The following is a 21,535-nucleotide window of genomic DNA, read 5'->3' on the forward strand; positions in this document are numbered from 1 at the left end:
TTTTTTCTCATAAAATCGCACAAAAATTTTCAGTTTTAAGGAATAACGTCCCCCCTTTTCAAGTAAAAAAGTTCAGTTAAAGGTTTTCCACAAATAATACAAATATTACAGATAACAAAAACACAGCTACATTTGTACCAGGAAAACCAAACTAAATAATATCGATTTATTATGCAGCATGTGTAAACTGTTTCACAAATCAAACTATAAAAATATACAATATATAGTTATAAAAAATTATACTCCTATTAAATAATATGAATTTTTTAACCATAGTATACAACGCGTTTATATTGATTACTTACTAACTTGATTAGTAAATAATGCCACAATACATATACTAGTTTAATTTCGAAGTAAAATAATAACATTTTGCTTAATGTTTAAAAATTGAACGAATAAAAGTAAACATTCAATTTGGCATTCAAATTTTGTTCTTTCTAAACAACATGCATGATTGCTCTTTATTGTTCCTTTTCAGAGGTAATATCGGTTTAATCATACAATTGTCAGCAATCTCTCTTCCAATAAACATGTAACATCATGTTCATATTATAATTTGATTTTCTGCTCTTCAATTGCCAAGGCTATTTCCTTGTCCAACGTACAGTATTTCTGTTTTTTAGTATCAAAGTAATAAAGTGGTTCTTTAACGAATCCTTCTTTTTTCAGGGTTGCCTTAATATGTTTTAATGTCGATGTGATGTCTAACATGTGTACATGTGTAAATCGTAGGAATCTATGTATAGCATATAATTCTAGTTCGGTGGTGCATTGTTGTCCTATTTGGGAAATCATGTCTTCAGTAGGTGGTTTCTTCTCGGAATCAAGTAAGTTGATTGTAGCCATTCCTGCTCTTCCTTCAGAACCTTAAATGGACATATACGGCACGCATATAGATAAACAGTTTAAATTATAATGCTATAAATTATGTTGATTCAATAAACTGTACTTATTTACAAATACATTTGAAAAGGGTTATATTCAAAATGTCAGAAAAGAGATTCAAATGTGTACTAAACTTTACAGTGCATGTAGTATATAAAAAAATAAAGTAATATAACGGCAATCTCTTGGAACAAATCTCCCCATGATTATCATTTGAAATATTTATATATATATATATATATATATAATGCCCGAATAAGAACAGTCGCGTATGTGTGCAAATAAAAACGTTGAGTTGAAAATCAGAGTGAATCATATTTTGTTACTTGTAATGGTTATGTAAATTTAATTTTCATTTTACTCTATTTATTTCAGTAGCAAACTTAGAGCTAAATATTGTTGAGATTAAAACTTATGAAATTAGTATATTCTAATATATTATATTTACACAAATCCAGTGCTGCATGCAATGAAGTGTCTGGTGAGAGGTAAGTGTGGTCCCATAAATCCATTCCGTTTCAACCTCAGTGAATGCGTACGTTATGATATCAACCTCAGTGAATGCGTAAGCTAATTTATTACATTGGTAGCAATGAATTACATTGATTTCCCAGTCAAATAAAAACCGATAATTTCACATGTGAAATAAACGTGGTTATTTCACTCTCTGACGTCATACAACAATACGCGTTGTCAAGACGTCGATAACGTCGGATCAAAACAAATTGTGAATGCGTAGAAAAAAGATATAGTTCCTTATATTTTCTACATTAATTTCATTAAAAAAAGCCATTTGCCAATGTAATAAAAAGAATAACTAATCAAAGAATTCAAATATCGAAAAATATTCAACTCGTGACCGAACAATACTGATAATTAACTCATGCGCTACGCGCATTCGTGAATTAATGTGTTGGTCGGTCACTCGTTGAATATTTTTCTCTATTTGAATTCTTCGATTAGTTATTCTATAAATATCAACCTCAGTGAACGCGTAAGTTAATAAATCAACCTCAGTGAACGCATAAGCTAATATATCAACCTAAGTGAATTCGTAAGTTAATAAATCAACCTCAGTGAATTCATAAGTTAATATATCAACCTAAGTGAATGCGGATAATATCAACCTCAGTGTATGCGTAAGTTATATATCAATCCAGTGAATGCGTAGTTAAATAAATCAACCTCAGTGAATTCGTAAGTTAATATATCAACCTCAGTGAATGCATAGTTTAATATGTCAACCTCAGTGAATTCATAAGTTAATATACCAACCTCAGTTAATGCGTATAATATCAACTTCAGTGTATACGTAAGTTAATATATCAATCTCAGTCAATGCGTATAATGTAAATGTCGATACATTATATTTGTGTTCATCTTAATATAGCACATTACTATACTTAAAGCCTAATGCTTCTTGGATAAGCAGTTAAAAGTGAAATTCTATTTTGGAAAATGCAAAGGCGTTCTTTGGTAAAACAAATTTACAATTGTTAGTATCATTTATTTTTTAACCACAGAAATATCTTTAATTTGAGTTTTCAATACATATAATATTATTGCTGTTCGGTGTGTTCCAAGGCTCCGTGTTGAAGACCGTACTTTGACCTATAATGGTTTATTTTTATAAATTTTGACTTGGATGGAGAGTTGTCTCATTGGCACCCATACAACATCTTCTTATATCTATATAAGAACACTATACCTGGAACGAGAACTCCTTAGACACATGTATCTACTATAAATGGTAACTCTGTTATAATGTTAGCTACTTGTGTTGTTGATACATTTTCACCTTTCCATCTAAAAAATGTAAACGAAAAAACTAGACGTATGGTGTGCATTAAAATAATGCTATTTTCTAAGCGTTTGCAATTCAAAATGGAAAGTACGATACAACAACTGCTTTTGGCAATTTCAAAAAAATTACATAATTTCAAAAATCTAACATAGCAAAATAATGTATTGCCAATATTAACAAGACAGTTGTCTGTCTTGTGATACATCAGTATTATATATTTCGATTATTCGTGTACCCCTCCCCCAGACTTCATCTACATTCAATAAAGGAAAAACTAAAAAAAAAACACACACAAACATTGAGATCTCTCAATTACTTTTTAGATAAGCAGCTGTCTTACACAAACATATATTTTGCCACAAAATGTCTAACACCCTATTTTTTTTGGAAAGGATAGATAAAGGCAACAGAAGTATGCCGCTGCTCATCTTTAATTTGTACTAATTATAATATATTTATGTAAAATGCCCTTTTTTGTCATCTGTGACATTTTCTGAAATAAGATGACAAGATTGTATCTGCTTAATATCAATGATTCTATAAATACACAATGATAAAAGGTTTGTACATTTACTGTTTAATATAAACCTGTTTATGAAAAATAAAAGACCAAATAATAGTTTTTATCAAACATCCTCCTTTCTACAAGCAATCATAAAATAAAGAAATATGTATGAAATAAATGGGGAATGTGTCCATGGAACACAGATGATGCCCCCGCTTGCATATAACGTTACAAAGGGACATAACTCAAGAACTGTAAAAGTGACGCTACCAAAATTTGTACTTGATCTGAGTTTTGTGGTAATAAGCATTGTTTAAAAGTTTCATAACATTAAGTTGAGGCAAACATAAGTTAGAGTACTGAAATGAAAAATTCAGCAATTTTTCCATTTGTAAAGGGGCATATAACTCTAGAACGGTAAAAGTGACGCCACCAAAATTCTAACTTGATCTGTGTTTTGTGTAAATAAGTATTGTGTATAAGTTTCATAACATTTGGTTGAGGCAAACTAAAGTTAGAGAACGGAAACGAAAAATTCAGCAATTTTTCCATTTGTAAAGGAGCATAACTCTAGAACAGTAAAAGTGACGCCACCAAAATTCAAATTTGATCGGTGTTTTGTGATAATAAGCATTGTGTATAAGTGTCAAAACATTTGGTTGAGGTAAACTAAAGTTAGAGAACGGAAACCATTTTTGGGACGTACGTACGTACGTACGTACATACAGACGGACAAGGGTAAAACTGAAACCCCCCTCCGCTACGGCGGGGGCATAAAAAGTAAACAATAATAAGATTGAAGTAAATATTACTGATAATGTAATGGAAGACGTACTGTACACACGTTGCAATTATTAAGAAATATATGACAATCGTGACCCTCTTACTTATAAAACAAATGAAATATGTAATATTATAATTCGAAAATAATCATTAAACGTGGTACAGTTTTACCTGTATGTATCTCCAAGCCGATAATAGAAGTAGACTAAGTAATAATAATTTTCGTCATGATTAAACAGGTTTCCAGAATCGAAAAACATCATGGATAAGTTTTCGTTTGGTGGCTTCATCCCGGTTTTTATATCCTTCAAAAGGAGTTTTCCACTTATTGTACAAATAAGTAGTCCAAGTTCATCTACAATCAAAACATTACTTAAAATGTTAACCATATTTTTTTGTACAATTATACATGTAAGAATAATAGCAGGTTTAATTACTTTGATGAACATTTTTCTTGTTCAAAACACTTTATTCTGTTTAATATTCATCAAGTTCGGCTTGAAATGGACATTTGTATATTGTGCTATGGTCAAAACAGCTCACATTTTCATTTTCTTTTGTCACAAAGTGAGGTGAAGTTGGACCATTAATGATTGTTTTTTTTTCGAGCAATGAATATAAAAATAAGGAGATGTGGTATGATTGCCAATGAGACAACTACCAACCAGAGGCCAAATGAAGCGGATGTAAGCAATTATAGGCAACCGTACGGCCTTCAGCAATGAAAAAAACCCATACCGTATAGTCGGCTTTAAAAGGCCCCGCTATGAAAAAAACAAAACAATTCAATTGAGAAAACTAAGGGTCTAATTTATAACAAAACAATTTACGAAAAACCAATATGACAGACATGAACCAATGACAACCACAGAACTACAGTAAATAGTATCTGTCAGCATTCATTGATCCGGTATAATTGATTACTATTCTCAAAAACTTCATTTGATTGGGCACAAATCGGGCCCCTATTTCCTCTTCAATCTTTTTCCTTAACTTTTTTAGACTTGGAATAATTTACAGCTTAAAACGTTGTGTAAACATGAATGAATTGTTAACGTTGACCTGAAGATATCCTTTATGTTTGTGTAGTTCGGATGTTATCTCATTGAAGTATTTTCCACATATCCTTTTATCCATATACATACATGGTGCTGCTGGAATACACTGCCCTTTTTTTTTATCTCGTACAGGCTGGTCCATACCTGTGTCCGATACTTGACAAAATGGACCCGAAGCATCCGTTTCTATAAATAAAAAATAAAATGATTTTATCGAGCATCATGCCTCAATATTGAGCAGCATACTCATTCGGAACAGCTTGTAAAGTGGGTTTGTTGTTTTGTTGGTCAGATATTTTTGTGCAAGCTAATGTTGTTGTTTTTTTTAGTCGTACGAGTTTCCCAAATCATCATATATCTCGTAACGCAATTGTTGTGCTCATTCAGTCTCTGGTAGAACAAAACTATTTTTACATTAATTTTGTTAACCTTGCGGGGAAGAATTAAAATCCATTTAAATTACACTAATCGGTCAGTTTATTTGTTTCAATTATGTTTTTGTGGCTACAAATGTCCATCGAAAGCTTACTGTATCACTAGCCAGTCAACACTGAGGTGCGCTCGACTCCAATCTTAATTGACTAAGGTCGGTGGTTCTCTCCGGCTTCCTCCACCAATAAAAACTGACCGCCACGAAATAGCACAATAGTGTTGAAAGTGGCGTTAAACACCAATCAATCAATCCATCGAAAGCTTAAAATTATTGTTAAAACAAATGTTCTCCAGACTTTGAACAGGTATATATTATCAATTAATTATCTTGTTTGTTAAAGTAAATAACTTTTACATAATTTGTCAACTGAAATTATTGCGTTAGCACTAATCCGGTTAAGACAGCATTGTGCAATACTGACGACTTTTAGTAACGTTAATTAATGAATGGTTGGTGTTTTATGAAAGCCCAGTTGCAAATATGTGAAATTCAAGACAAACAATAAGGAAATAACAATTGAATACCTATTAAGTTGAACTTCTGTACGATAAATTTTACTAAAACCTTACGAACAGTGGAGATGCTCTGCCAACTGCACCAATTGCGTTTTCCATATTTATAAATCCTACTGGTATCTCAGTTGCACCATAGAACTTCAGAATTTGTTCTATCTTAAACTTCTTTTGAAACAGTGTCCAAACGTCTTTTCTTAGTCCATTTCGAAGCGCAACTCTTATCTTATGATTTGTATCATAATCGCCCTTCAATGTATAATGTAGAAAATTAAGTAAGAATAGACACGAAGACGTCGCTAAGTCTCGCTGTGAACATATATACACAACATTGACAGTTGAATAACAAATTATATGAAGATACCAATGGGCAATACAAATCATAAGTTGAAGAACGGCAGAAATCATTGTGGAAACCCGCACCCAAAAATAACAATATAATAAGCAAAATAAAAAAAATAAAAAAAAATAAAATAAAAAGCAAAAATAAAAATATAATAAAAAATAAATAAAAAATAAAAAAAACAAACGAAAAGACAAAAACAAGTCCCCTACTCTTGTAACTAGTTTTCTTTATTCATACCGTAATGTGTTTATTTTTTTATTTTGGAAAATTGTGCTAAGGCAGCTTTCGGTAGTTTAAGTATTCAACTGTAGTAGACGGGATTTTTTTTTATCTTGACATATTGACATTCGCTATTCTTTTCTCAAGAACGCTTATTCAATAATATATTTTATCAAATAGGAAAAAAATATATATTAGATAAGTGAATAACAACAGCGTATTGCTTGTGAAAAAGTACATTCCCCTCGCGAAAACGTTAATGTATTCTATTTTAGAAAAATTATTTCTCCTGTTGAATTGAATATTGTCCAATATCAAAAAGGAGGATTGAGATCTAAAGATAAAAAAATAATGCCTTTATATCGGCGGCTACACTTTGGAATACATTGTGTCTATGTATATACACAACGTCATGAATTTTTAAAGGGTTAAGAAAGAGATCTAAATACCAGTGTGGTAAGCATAGATTATATTTCTCTCAACGGAACACATTAGATTGTTATGAATTTTAAAACGTTCATTTAACTAAAATAACAAAAGGCAGGAAGTACATTTTCGTAGATAGTCTCCAATCTTTCCTGTTGATGCTGATTTGTGAGCATCTACCTATATCCTATTTACCTGGTGCTGACATTATCTCTCACAAAGATCAAAATGAGACGAAAACGAATAAATAATGTGTCCATATCATTTTTTCGTGATGTCCAAATGCCTAATATAGATCCAGCTGTATGATATAAGGGAAGATATTCGTATAATACATCATCCGGTGTCGCATGACAATTATTGAATAAAAACGAACCAGTCATACACTTTGTATGTGTGATAATAGCTGATTTTGGTAAGCCTTTGGAAGAAAAAATAAAAAACATCAACAAATAAAAAACAAAAAACAAGAGGAAAACTTAGAAAAAATATTCCATGATTTTTTTTTCACTCACAGAATCATTTTTCAACAAATTTACATACAAAATAGGCAATTCGATTGCAAATTTCACATGCGTTTGAAACAATTGTTTCGAATGTCGTTTCTAACCAAAATGAAATAGTTTGTATTCGAAAGATATCGTTAAGCTTAAAGTCAAATATAATTTTGAAATTTGTTAAGAATGTTCTTCGATCTCATATGGGATAAGTAATCAAAATTTGCCAAAATCTGTCAAAACCTGCAGTTTACAGACGGATGTTAATAATTTGGTGATCGATTTAGAAATAACCCTGGGGTTGATAGTACCTCGAATTACACACATGGAGCTGTGATACTATGAGTTAAAGCAAAGTTAAAGATTTAAGGACTTTTTAAAAATGGCCTGAATATTAAATAAATTCTAAGAAAATTTACCATACCTTTCCAAATAATGCACAACTGTGTGATACTGGAGCGGATAATATTTTTCGAATCATGTACTGACTGTCCCAAATTTACTGTATAAATAAGAACATTTAGAACATCGAATTTAGAATTTTTAAAATCATAAAAATGTAAAGCTCAGAAACAGGATTTCCTGCTTTACATGTAATATATTTGTCATGTGATTCCGAAGAAATAAAAAGTAATAGATATAACGACCTCTAAGGACCATGAGAACACGTTTATGATCGATCAATCGATTGTTTGTGTTTAAAACCACCTTGAGCACTATTAGCTATATTACATCGGCAAGGTTTTTTTTATCGATAAAGGAAGCAGGAGTACCCTTAGAATTATCGGAGTCCAGCGCACCTAGCCACGAGCGGGGTTTGAACTAACACTCCAGTGTTGACAGGCTAGTGATCAATGTAGATGATCAGAATTACATTTTACTTTACAATACGCTTTGCGTCATACTTTTTTGAACGGTAGATTCACGGTCCCTACTAATGCAGTTTGTCCATAATAGTAGCGGCTAAAGCCTTCCCAGTTGTTGAACTTGCCTCAGCAAATCCATGAAACGACTCTTTCACACACAAATCCCCGTTGCCATCAGTACCTACATAACGGACACACAAACACATTTGATCTGTAGTAGAAACATCAGTAGTTTCACCTGCAATTACACTAAGTAATCAGCAGAATTACACTCCATGACGATACGTTGTCGTTACATTTTGCCACAAATATAAATTCATTCATTTTGTATTGTAGGCGATAGGTATTTTGCGTCTCGGGGCTGTTTTGTAAATGATCAGCTAAAATCTGATCAGTTTCAACTCTATAGTTGATGAGAGCTATACAATTACTTTTTTCTTCGGTATTACTGCGCAACGAATTTCTGTAGGAGGAAAAACAAAAGATGTTGGAATATCCCATTTATTTTTCACAAAAACAAATTTTGTTGGTCGTCAACAAATGACTTGTGGAATGCAAGATCTAAATTATCTGATTTGATATAGGGCTAGTAACAGGTGCTTTGTCAGTGGTATCATCGTCAGCATCGATGACGGTGCTGTTGTTGCTATAAGTAGCTTCTGTATCTTGGATTTGTTGTTGCAAACATTCCATAGAGTCTTGCACACCAAGATCGTCTTCTATGAACGCTGATGCAGTTTTTTGACGTTTGGAGAGGAACTGAGACAATTAATCTTTGTCCCTTACTAATATTTTTTCCGACGAATTCGCTTAACTGCTAATCTTATTTTGAAGAAAAATGTTAACTTTCAACTTTGAACTGATGTTTAGAAGCGTGACGTGTGCTTTTGGTCAAATAGTTGTAAAACTAATGAAAGCACATGGTATGTGATCTTGAACTTTACATAATAATCTTGAAATTGCAACGACGCTAGTAATTATAGCAATCAATCCATATTGAATGCCGGAACATTTCAGGTAAAAGTTCCGGAAAGAACAAGCATGGATGGAGTCTTTCCTTCTGGGAATGGGAACGATTATTGATTAGGCATGGATTTATATCAGGCTGTAGACGATATTGCTAATGACTTACAAGATATAAAATTATACACATTATAGAAGCTCAAAACAGCAGAATACCGTCTAGGTTTAAAAGTTTATCAAATGGTCTTAAAACAAGATGATCAAAGAAATCCACGTAACAAGAGGTAAAGTGTCAACATGAATCTAATTGTTTGATATTTACATCGGGTACAACAGGTAAACGTTTTATTTTATAGTAAAAAAAGAGATTCAATACTTGATTTACCCCAGGTTGATGAAATATTTAAAACTGCAATATGAGATTCCATTAATACATTCATTTCTCATCATGCCAGTTTTATTAGAAGACGTTGGCCCAGTTGTCTAAGAAATCAATCGCCGGCAAATATAGACATAAGGAAGCCGCTCTCGCCGGTCAGATTAAATTAAATTTATTTACAGTAGCGTAGCTGCATTGAAGCATTGTGAGAACGTGCTTAGAAAAGCAATTTTTTTCAATAAGAGTGTTACTATATATATTTGTTTTTCGTTCATTGTTTTGTAAATAAATCAGGCCGTTAGTTTTCTCGTCTGAATTGTTTTACATTTGTCATTCCGGGGCCTTTTAAAGCTGACTATGCGGTACGGGTTTTACTCATTGTTGAAGGCCGTACGGTGACCTATAGTTGTTAATTTCTGTGTGATTTGGTCTCTTGTGGAGAGTTGTCTCATTGGCAAGCATATCACATCTTCTTATTATTATATTTGAAGTATCTTTCACTAACTACGAGTTCATTTAAATCAGAACTTTGTGTTTCTGTGCTTTTGTTTGTGTTACTTGTGCTTTGTACCGATCTGACGAGTGAAGCCTTTGCAACTGATTTTTATAGTTGGTAATACACCAGGCTCAGGTTTTGGGGGGTGGGGGGTAGGCTGAACATTGGAAGTGTTGGGGTTAAGCGCTCACAAACGTGTCATCCGCGTCACATTTTTATGTGCCTTTCCCAAGTCAGGAGCCTAGTATTCAATAGTTGTTGTTGGTTGCAGCAACTTCAACATCTTGTTTGCCATATTCATTCTTCGTTTATTCTTGTTTTAGTATTAATCAGACCGTTGATTTTCACTTTTGAAAAGTTTCACATTTTGTTAGTTGGTATGTTTAACGTCCTACAAAACAACCTAATGTTCTAAGTCGGATGGATTTTTCACATTTTTTTTCATACAGGGGCCACTTATAGCTTACTATACGGTTCATTGTTTAAGGACGTACGGTGACGTACGCTAGTTGTTTACATCCTCGTTGGAGGATACCAGTACTTTGGTCTCTGACGGACAGCTGTCTCATTGCCAATCATACCGGAACCCATACCTCCTTGTTTTATACGGTGCAATTTCTTTTTCAGTGGCCAAGTTAATTTTATTTATTGATGATATTTTTCGGTGATACAAGAATGGTTGTACATGTTTCATCGACGACATTTTTTTTTCTTTGCATTTTGGAATTATAATATTATGATATCATTATAGTTTTAAGCAAAGATTTCCTCGTCAAACTTAACCTGTGCTATAGGCCAATATGTATGCGTCAAATTTAACCTATGCTATAGGTCAATATTTATACGTCAAATTTAACCTATGCTATAGGCCAATATTTATGAGTCAAATTTAACCTATGCTATAGGCCAAGATGTATGCGTCAAATTAAACTTGTATAGAAAGTATTAACTTTACCACTATTCATAAAGATGGCCTTTGCGCCACTTATTGTTTAGCTGTGGAGTAATGTCATCTTCCTCTGATGAAAATTAATGAAGAAAACTTCCACTCCAATTTTCTCAAAACTAAAAGTATTTCAACTAGAATAAATTGTCTGAAGAAACATGTGAATGAAAGTAATTTCAACATGAATGTATCAGCAAATTGGTGACTACATTTACTGCTATGATCTAGAAGAACTAAATTCTAAAATACATAAAAAGATCCATCAAGTGAACTGATTTTATTTCACGTCCATGATAACCTTTTGTTTTTTCCACTGATCGAGATAAATAAAGTGTGTATATACAATACTACCAGTAAAACATTCAGGAACCTAAAAGTGAACATTCCGGAAGCAACCTGGTAAGAGGTCGTCCCTGTGTAATGACTTCACGATTAATTTTACCCATTTAATGATTTTGTGTTGATGAAAGATCTTTGGTTGCCTCTGTCTTAGAATCGTGGGATATAGAGCTTGTGAATGAGTGGTTGTGTCTCGGTCTAAGACTCGTGGAATATAGAGCTTGTGAATGACATGTATTACATAGACAAAGCTTTATTATCAAAGGTCACGTGTTGTCGTATACAAAAGTATTTTATTTTGATCCGTTACTAATTGATCACTCAACATCTAATGTTTATCAATAAATAACCAGGCTGCCGTTTCATAAAACAATCGTTAGCGTACGTTTAAACGTTAACCAAACGTAACGCTAAAATTCCGTTTCATAAAACAATCGTACTTTGCGATGGTCGTACATTGCGTGTGAATCGCGAACGCTATTTACGTGTGGTTAAACCTGTCGCAAAGCGATCGTTACATAAAAGATGGCCGTCGCCTTGCATACTTTGAGGCACAACCGACGCCGAATCTTTAGACGACACAGGGTTTTCAGGGAAGGATTGAAATCATGGACAATTTAAATGACATATATCATATCTCGCTACCGTAATGGTAGATAGGGCATATTTAAGTTTTAAGATACACTTTTACCACGCCTTGAAAGGACGACTTTGATAAATTTCTCAAAACCTCCTTTCACACAGACTTTCGGGTAAAGTAAAAGAGAATTTGCGTGCTTTATACTTACAAGTTATTTCAACAAAACAATCAGAAATATCTGGACCAAACCATTTGTTGGTGATATATATGAACAAAAACATGGACAAATAAAATTTTATACCAAATGTTTACTGTTGACGCTACTAAAAGGTGTCTTCTGTCACGTCCGCGTTTTGGCAGGGAGTGCTTGTTTGTCCAATTATAATAACTCCGGTTGAAATATTAATAATATTTTGTTTTTAATTTTTATTCCACGAGGGCATTTGAAACTATCTAAATCTGTAGCTGTTAGCCAAAAAAAAAGAACACTCTTTCAAAAAGATATGGGAAGGGTATGAGGGTATATTTATAAAAAAAACAAACTTGTCAGATATTTTGATACTGTGCGGGATTCAACATTATTCGTTGGATACCAATTTTCATGGCTTTTGTGGGTACAGGTGGACCAATAATATAAGTCAACGAATTATTTTTTTTCTATCGGCTTTGTATGCATAAATTGGCAAAACCACGAAATAAATATCAATAAAATGCATTTTTTCCTGAATCCACGAACATTGACAGCCACGAAAATAAATTAATCCACAGTAGTTGACCTTCCAAATGACAGAAACAAGTGCCTGTGATGTACACGGATATATTTGTTCCTTACCTACACAACAGACGAAAAATATAAATAAAATTGGAACTTGAACAATCAAATTTCGGGTGTGCAACAATACAGAACGGTACTAACTCCCCTTAAAATGGTTTCAATAGTTATATATAATAGAAAATAGCTTTTGCAAATGTTATTATTACTATGAAAATGAAATGGTAGTACTACGATAGCCAAAGAACCTTGATACTAGTGCCTTAAAGTTTTAAAACAATGAGAAAGGAACGATATAAATAATTTAAAGAAAGCCATTTAGTTTAAACATATCTTATCTGCAAAAGTAGCAAAATGGTAGTAAATATGAACAAAGAAAAAATATTTTATAATGACGATAACCGAAAAGGAATACATGTTATCAAAAAATTCGGAACCCTTTGTCTCGCGGTTTTATGCTGCTGTCAGCGTAAAAGTGTAATGTTTACTAAAAAATTAGTCCGTTTATCAGTAAACTACAGAATTAAAAAAAAAACTTAGATGGATACTGTCTTTTGGTCATAAACAACCTTCTGTCCAATTTCATGAAATTATACGAAGGGTTGACAAAGTTATTGATGCCTCAAACAAACTTTAACCACAGAGGGTCCACAGACTGTACCGAAATGTTGACCCCGACGCCGACGACGTAATCAATTATCGGTATGTTCCGCTTTATAAATAAATTTCGCAGGCTTGACAAAAAGGGTGGAAATATGTACATGTAAAATGATAAGACTGGTCTCGATTGGAATGAGAGAAATTAAGAATTGATCATTTTAATTGCATGTTTTGAATCGTTTTGTAATTCTGACATAAGATTGTAGAGACTCCAAAATGTATACATATTTACAAGAGAGTTGTCTCATTGGCACTCATACCACATCTTCTTATATCTATTTTGCTGAAATGTAAGGTCTCCATCAACAGCCAAGTAAAGCTCAAATGATATAGTATACATTTGTACATCTTTTTAATTAATAAAATTTCTCTCGCTTCATTGTGAAAATGGAACTAAAAAATTGTGAAAACATTATTCAGCCGGCGAAAGCCATGTAAAAGAGGGTCGTAATGGGGATACCGTCATTACGAATAACGGTAAAAAAATTGTTGTCAAATGACATTAACTGTAATTTTCGGTGCATGACCATTTCTTAATGACGATAAAAAAAATCGACTGCTTTTGACAATTTTTTTTTTCTCCAAAAATAACGGTAACAAATAATTATTTGAGATCTCTGAATCTCGAGAATACGGTGGCAATATGCGGCAATGAAAGAACGAGATAACAATGTTGTGGGAACGACGTATTATCTTGAGAGAACGAGATAACTATCTTGTGGACACGGCATATAGCATCTTGAGGGAACGAGATAACTATCTTGTGAGAACGACATAATATCTTGAAGGAACGACATAATATCTTGAGGGAACGACATATCATCATGAGGGAACGAGATATCTGTCTCATGGAAACGACAAAACATCTTGAGGGAACGAGATAACTATCTTGTAGAAACGATATAATATCTTGAGAGAACGATAAAACTTTCTTGTAGGAACGGCATAGCATCTTGAGGGAACGACATAACATCTTAAGGGAACGAGATAACTATCTTGTGGTAACGGAATAATATCTTGAGAGAACGATATAACTTTCTTGTGGGAACGGCATAGCATATTGAGGGAACGACATAACATCTTAAGGGAACGAGATAACTATCTTGTGGTAACGACATAATATCTTGAGAGAACGATAAAACTTTCTTGTGGGAACGGCATAGCATCTTGAGGGAACGACATAGCATCTTAAGGGAACGAGATAACTATCTTGTGGTAACGACATAATATCTTGAGAGAACGATAACACTTTCTTGTGGGAACGGCATAGCATCTTGAGGGAACGACAAAGTATCTTGAGGGAACAGTATTTTTTTCTTACATGGCAGCATTCTGCTACCGTACGATAAGGATATTTTGACAAATCACGATAAAACTTTAACCATTTTGTCGCTAACGCGACGTAAGCCGAAAATGACCGTTTGGCGCCTGACGGTAAAGTGCATCTCTACCCTCATTAAAGCCATCGATGTGATTAAAAAGGTATTAAAAATTTTAAAAAAGAGCTATAAATGTTTATGTTCTCTATTTAATAAATACAATGTGGGAACGCAACTGTATGTTTTTTTTTGATATTGTGGTCATTCGGGAGACTGTCAAGCGGGGCTCCGAAATTCGAAATAATTTTCGGATACGTGTTTTTTTTCATTATTATCTCTGGGGCTTACTTGTAATGTATATGAGAAAACGTTTGTATCTGTCATTATTATTCAAACATTGAGGGGTGCCGAACCCATTCTTAAGGCAAGAAAACAGGAAGGAAATTGAAATAAAACTAAGAGCTCCGACCCAAATTATGGAAATACTTGTGTTCGTTCAGCTGAAGTTTTGACTTTTAATAAAAGAATTGTTTTCAAAATTTGTAAGGTGTTTAAAAGGAATTAATATATAGTTTTTCCTCAAATTTAACTTCAATATGTTTACACTCACAAATAGTTCTAAATCTTTAAAAACACATGTCACTAAATATTTTTCACTGTACGGTCACTTGTCGGTAAACAACTTTCGACTGTATTATCACTTGGATATGTAATGTCGATTGGGTGCAGAGTCATGATTTTGGCTAGAGTATGCATGAAAAAAAAGTTACAGAACAGTACAACATAAAAATGAATTATAAAGATATATTGAAAATGGTTCAACTCAACAAGGCATAAAAAACCAACGATCAAAAAGATAAAGTACCGATAGACAGTTACTGAAACTAGTCTTACACCAATTATAACTTATAAAACTCACGTGTCCCCAGACTTTAATATCACTCAGTAATCATCAAATTATTCTGAAAATTGATATGTCAAAAATAGTCTAGATCGAAAAGATATTTAGTACTTGTTTTTTTGCAGCTTTAACATTTCACATACAGTCTAAAATAGGGCCATGTTAGCCTATGTCATCACTTGACGTCCGTCGTCGTAAATTATTTTAAAATTCTTCTCCTCTGAAATTACTGTTCCAAATACATCCAACTGTAACTGGATGTTCTTTATAGTTGTGTCTAGTTTATAAATTCTATCCGGGGATTTCATACATAAAAAAATTGCCACCATTGCCAAAACTTAAACATAAAAGGGGGAGGGGGCGGTTTTTTGCTTATATCTCGAAACCTAAGCACTGCCATGAAATAAATAAAATATTTACTCATATTTGAATCGCCGTGGATTCGATTCTCAGCAAGTTGAAACCAAAGAAGAAAGTTGGTATTTGCTGTTTCTCCTATTAGTATGCAGATTGTGGGGGTATTAGTAAAGATTGGTAGGTCTATATATGTCGGCCTAGTAAATTTCGGGGTCAAGATTGATATATCATAATTATAGGTTCTAACCTGAACATGCATTTAACTTGCTACTGGGCGTACATGCACACCTCATGTTTTATCAAACATGAATAAAACTGAATCCTATCAGTTCCTTTTGTGGTATTCAAAATTCTTTGTGTGTATTATATCTGGAACACACATTCTAGGAGTTGCAAGGTGGTAAATTGCATGTGGCTTAATTACAATCAATTATAGTTCGAGTTCAAGTTCGAGATGATCTTCAAGTTATATTTCGAGTTACTTTCCAAGTTAAACTTCGAGTTCGAGTCAAAATTCCAGTACTAGTATCAGCAACATTCGAGTCACCTTAAATTATGTTTGAATTCTTTACAAATTGTTGTTACAAATTAGCAAATACGTGATTGCAAGAATATATGGCCATATTAAATACATTTTATTGTTACATATGTAAATAGTTCTGTCATGCCCACGGGGTATAACCGCCGTACGATTGATTCCGGAAGTTAATCGCTGCATCGCGAGGTTGGCAGATAGACCATCCTAAAATTTTCACCGAAGACTAATTGACGAACTGTTCAGTTAAGTATTTAATTTTTATAAAAACATAGTTTACTGATCCTGACAGCATTCTATATTACTAGAAGATGCCCGCGAAATCGCAGTACAATTAGGCAAGAATTGAAACAAAACAAAAATCAATTTTCGCGGATAGTACGCCGACTGAGCATACACGAAAGCCTATAAGACACGGATTGATAAAGGTCTTCGAATTTTGATATTTACTAAATAAAATTGTCGTTTTCTGTAGAAAAAATATTGTTTCAAAGAAAAATACGTACTACAAAACACTACATGTATACGTCATATCACAAATATTTTTGACTTTGTATGGTTTCAGAGGAGTTACTGCTCAATGAAATCAGTCTCTTCCTTGAGTAGTATAGATTTATATTACAGGAACATAATGTGACTTTTTTAAATATTACTTGTAATGATCGCGAAACAAATATAACAAATAATATTTCACTCGAGTTTTTTTTACATACTATTATATTTATTCATATTCTGTATAATTTTATTCTTTTAATGTGCATTCACATTTAATTTCGGTTTTTATAACTAATAATACAAATTAAAAAAATATTATTTGCCATTATCTTCACTGAATTCACAAAGTCAGGAAATATCCGATATTTTTCGTGTATCTTTCACGTTTCATTCCCGATCATATGACAGTTTATTATAAAATCGGTTGCGGGTACGCGTAGCCTACAAAGGCCAATTTGGCTACGCAAAAATAAATCGTGTGTCATGTGAAAATTTCCAACTAATCTAGGACTTGCATGAATTATTCTTTAATAAATAGGAAACAATTTTATTAAGTCTACCTCGTTGGAGGAAACATTTAAAATTGGGATTTCTTGTACTTGGAGTCTTTTTTTACTCTCAGTCGCTTACTAGCATATTTTTCTCCAACGACAAAGAGTGCGATATCCGGGGATTCCCGTTCTAAAAATAAATAGCGATTGTCTAACGATCGAAAAATCTAACGATTCGTCTACGTATGCTTTATGAAACGCACGTAAACGTAAGTGTTATGTAGTCGTTAGTCGCACGCTAATATTAACGTTAGTCGTTATTAGCGATTGTTTTATGAAACGGCAGCCAGATGTTTTAAGCATGCATTTGGTGTTGATTTAATGATCAGTTGTATAGAACAAGTCTTTAGGTAAGATATACACCTTCGTAAAATGCCTGTACAATATCAGGAATATGAACGTTGTTGTTCAGTCGGTTCTGTTGGTTGATGTATAGTCAAGTGTTTAAAATTGTCATGTTTTATGGATTTCTCCTTGGAGTTAGGTGTTTTTGTTAATACTTTTTTAACAACCTATCTAAACTTACCAAACCAGGTCCAAGCAAATGCAGGTTCATTGTACATCAGTATGGCTACAGTATCACCTTGTTTTATACCTAACCCACATGCCACATTGGCCAATTTATTTGCCATTTTATCCACTTCCATGAAACTGTACGACACGCCTTTGTAGATGATCATTGGCTTTGTAGTAAACTTATCAGCAGTTTTCTCAAAGATATCTTTTGGCTGTATATTTTTTTTTCTTGTATGTCTCAAGTTCCGTTCCGTTTTTTATTATCAATTTTGGAAATCTGATATCACTAGGTAACCATACGGTAGTTTTAATTTTACTAACAGATATAAACCACCTATTGCACCAGCTACTGTTGCTAATATCATAAACATTCTATAAAAAAGAAATTTCATTTAATTAATTAAAATGATAAGCATGGCTTGAAGTAATATGTGTCTGAGGAACGGCTTATTACAAAATTGATCGATCAGTACATCCGTATAATAATTATATTAAATAAAATACATGAATAGAAAAACAAAGCTATGGTATGATTTCCGTGTGCACAGAGCGTATTTCTGGAATCACCCGGTACGGTTGAAATAAAAAAATATTGGAAAGTCAAAAATATATTAACGGAAGAGTTATAACTTTAGGCTTTTCAAGAATACAATATCACTTAATAACGTAGCTAGTTAGCAGATCTGGCCTGCGTTTCACGCCAAATTGTAAGATTAAATTGATCATATTAAGTCTTGAACAATTCAGTATACTTTAATACGATCAATTTTAGTCGTAAAAGTTTAGGGAAACGCATGACTGGTGTAATAGAAAATTGTGACATACTCCTCTCCAATGTATATCCCACTCTGACTTTTAAGTGAAAGGGGAAAAAAAACAACTTTGGAGCAGTTAACAGATAGTAGGTGTGCATAAGGCTTTAGTTAGCTCTATATTTCTTCTGAAGCAACTGTTCGAAGAGTTACTGTTGCTCGGTCTTTTATTTTCAGTGTAACGTGTTCTGTTTTGTTGTTTGTCTTCGACTTTTTACCTTTGTCCGTAGTGTTGTCTTTCTTTCTTCAACTTACCATGTTTGACAACACCCCCTCTCCCCCACCCACCGCCGCCACACCTTGGTAACTCCCACTTTTTAACTCAACAAGGCCAATAAGGCTGATGTGAAGAAAAGAAAACAATGACAGTTAGAAGTTGTAAACAGCAAAAATAATCAGAAATACAAGATCTACAACAATGCTAATTAATGACGAATTTCCATATTTCTACCAGATATCCTAAGAACTTTAACAAATAGATAAAATTGTAAGCAGCAAAAATGATCAACAATTTAGGATTCACAAAAAAAATATTAGATGACTCCTTAAGTAGTTATGGTCCTTAAATGACGGTGTTCGAGGAATTTTCGTGTATTGCCACTTTTCCCAAAGAAAAACATGTATAAAATATAGATAAAAACTGTAAACAGCAAAAATTGTAGATAGCAAAAATCATCCACTATTATACGTCAATATGGCTGAAACCATTGGATGACTCCTCTAGGAGTTTATTGCCCTTAAATGGCGTCGTGTTGCTCACGTTAGTACAAACCCGGTGATAATTTTATTCGATCATTATTTTGCAAGCTGTTAGTCTGGCATTCATGCATTTGATTTAAAACATTATTACTTGCCACTCAAACGCAATCCAGTGTGACTTTCAATTTTGAGCTCGCTTCGACGTTTGTACAGTAAAGTTGAGTTTTTTACTTGTGACATTCGTCGTACACGAGTCAAAATATTTGAAATGATTGAGAATTGACTCAAACTTACGACAATGAGTTTTTGACAATGTCCGACTTTCATATATTAACAACTCCTAAGGGTGACTGAGGAATAAAAATGTGGTCACTTTGGTCTTCTCCGACCGGCAGTAAAAACCCTTGTTAAAACATATAAACCCTTGCCAAACTGAGCATCTATTTGGTTGTGTGGGATGTACAAGTACGCAGCCACGTCCGGTCAGAATGAGACGTTAAATCCGATGCCTCGTGTAGAGAGAGTGACAAGCTCTCTGCAAGTTAAGAACCCTTGCAACAATTATTTGAGGGTTTTATAGGTGGCCTGTTGGAAGGTAAAATATCTATCCTTATTCATTTTCCAGTTGCTGTCAGAATTTCCCCGACCTTCATCCCAGACGACCTCTATTACAGTACCAACATAGTGTATTCATTGTTAATTTGTTTTCGTCCTGAACATGATAATTAAATATTTGCCACTGGACGTAAAGCAACCAAAACTCAATCAATTATATATCATTAAATTAAAATTATCCACTTCAAATTCAAAAATGGTGTAAACATTAATGTTATTGACATGTACATGTTTTAACCTCAAATTATAAGTAACTATATCATCTCTTCACATACCACACTTACTGTAAAAACTTCAGTTATTTCAAACGAGGTTGGAGTTCTAACTCTCACTACACCACTTATCCACAGGATGTATATTAATAATTTACTACAAATAACGCCCACTGGCAAATACAAATGTATCTTCGGGACGAGATATTGCTTATGTGAAATGAATATAAGCTCTGATTTCTACTAGACGGACTCACGTTGAGCCAGATTTTTAACGTGCTAGTTCACAAGGTAACAGTCCACAGTAAGATATATTACCCTACTTGGACACATTATTCTTACTCCGACTCGACTCGTCATTGCTCGAACTTCTCAATGCCGTTTGCTTAACAGAGAAGCAACAATTACCAATTTTCAAATCTGGTTTGATCATGTCGAGGATCAAACCGACGACTTCCCGCACTCGAGGAGAGCACGCTACCACGATTTCAAGTTTGACAGAATTTCTTTTCAATACCTGGTTTAATATATAGAAGAAAAAAAAACTACAACATAGAAAGAGAGATATACAACAAAATGAATCACTGAATGTCTCATTTCATACATTTGAATGTGTCCTTGTGTAATGTGACTGGTGGGCTCTAGCATGCATTTATTTATAGTACACATTTTTCTTTAGGATCTAGTCTAAGCTGTCGAACAACTGTATCACTAGCCTGACAACGCTGAGGTTGTGAGTTGGAATCCCACACGTAGCAGGTGCACTCGACTTTAATTTTAATTTTCTAGGATTGTCAATTTTCCTAACGAAGGTCGGTTGTTCTCTCCGGGCACTCCGGCTTCCTCCACCAATAAAAACTGACCGCCACGAAATAGCATAATAGTGCTGAAAGTGGCGTTAAACAACAATTAATCAATCAATAAGGCCAAAATGAAACGGTGAATAATGACAAACAATAACCGATTCTGCAGGTCAAAGACAATAACTTCAGTTGTCACAAATAATGAGGCCCGAGAACAGTTATTTCGTAGTGCATTTCTTTTAGACAAT

General features: G+C 33.5%; 1 protein-coding gene across 1 annotated transcript; it reads right to left on the minus strand.

Annotated features, from left to right (window-relative positions):
• Positions 1-731: 731 nt before the first annotated feature.
• On the minus strand, positions 732-18,394 carry LOC127715778 (long-chain fatty acid transport protein 2-like; the record flags this gene model as incomplete). The annotated part of the gene is made up of 7 exons (XM_052221923.1): positions 732-869; positions 2,597-2,694; positions 4,152-4,416; positions 5,080-5,224; positions 6,041-6,466; positions 8,463-8,575; positions 18,157-18,394. Coding segments are annotated over 6 exons (1,269 nt in total), but the record flags the coding sequence as incomplete, so codon positions are not given.
• Between the last annotated feature and the right edge of the window lie 3,141 nt (positions 18,395-21,535).

Source organism: Mytilus californianus, unplaced genomic scaffold (assembly GCF_021869535.1).
Source record: "Mytilus californianus isolate M0D057914Y unplaced genomic scaffold, xbMytCali1.0.p SCAF_9, whole genome shotgun sequence".
Taxonomy (NCBI): Eukaryota; Metazoa; Mollusca; class Bivalvia; order Mytilida; family Mytilidae; genus Mytilus; species Mytilus californianus.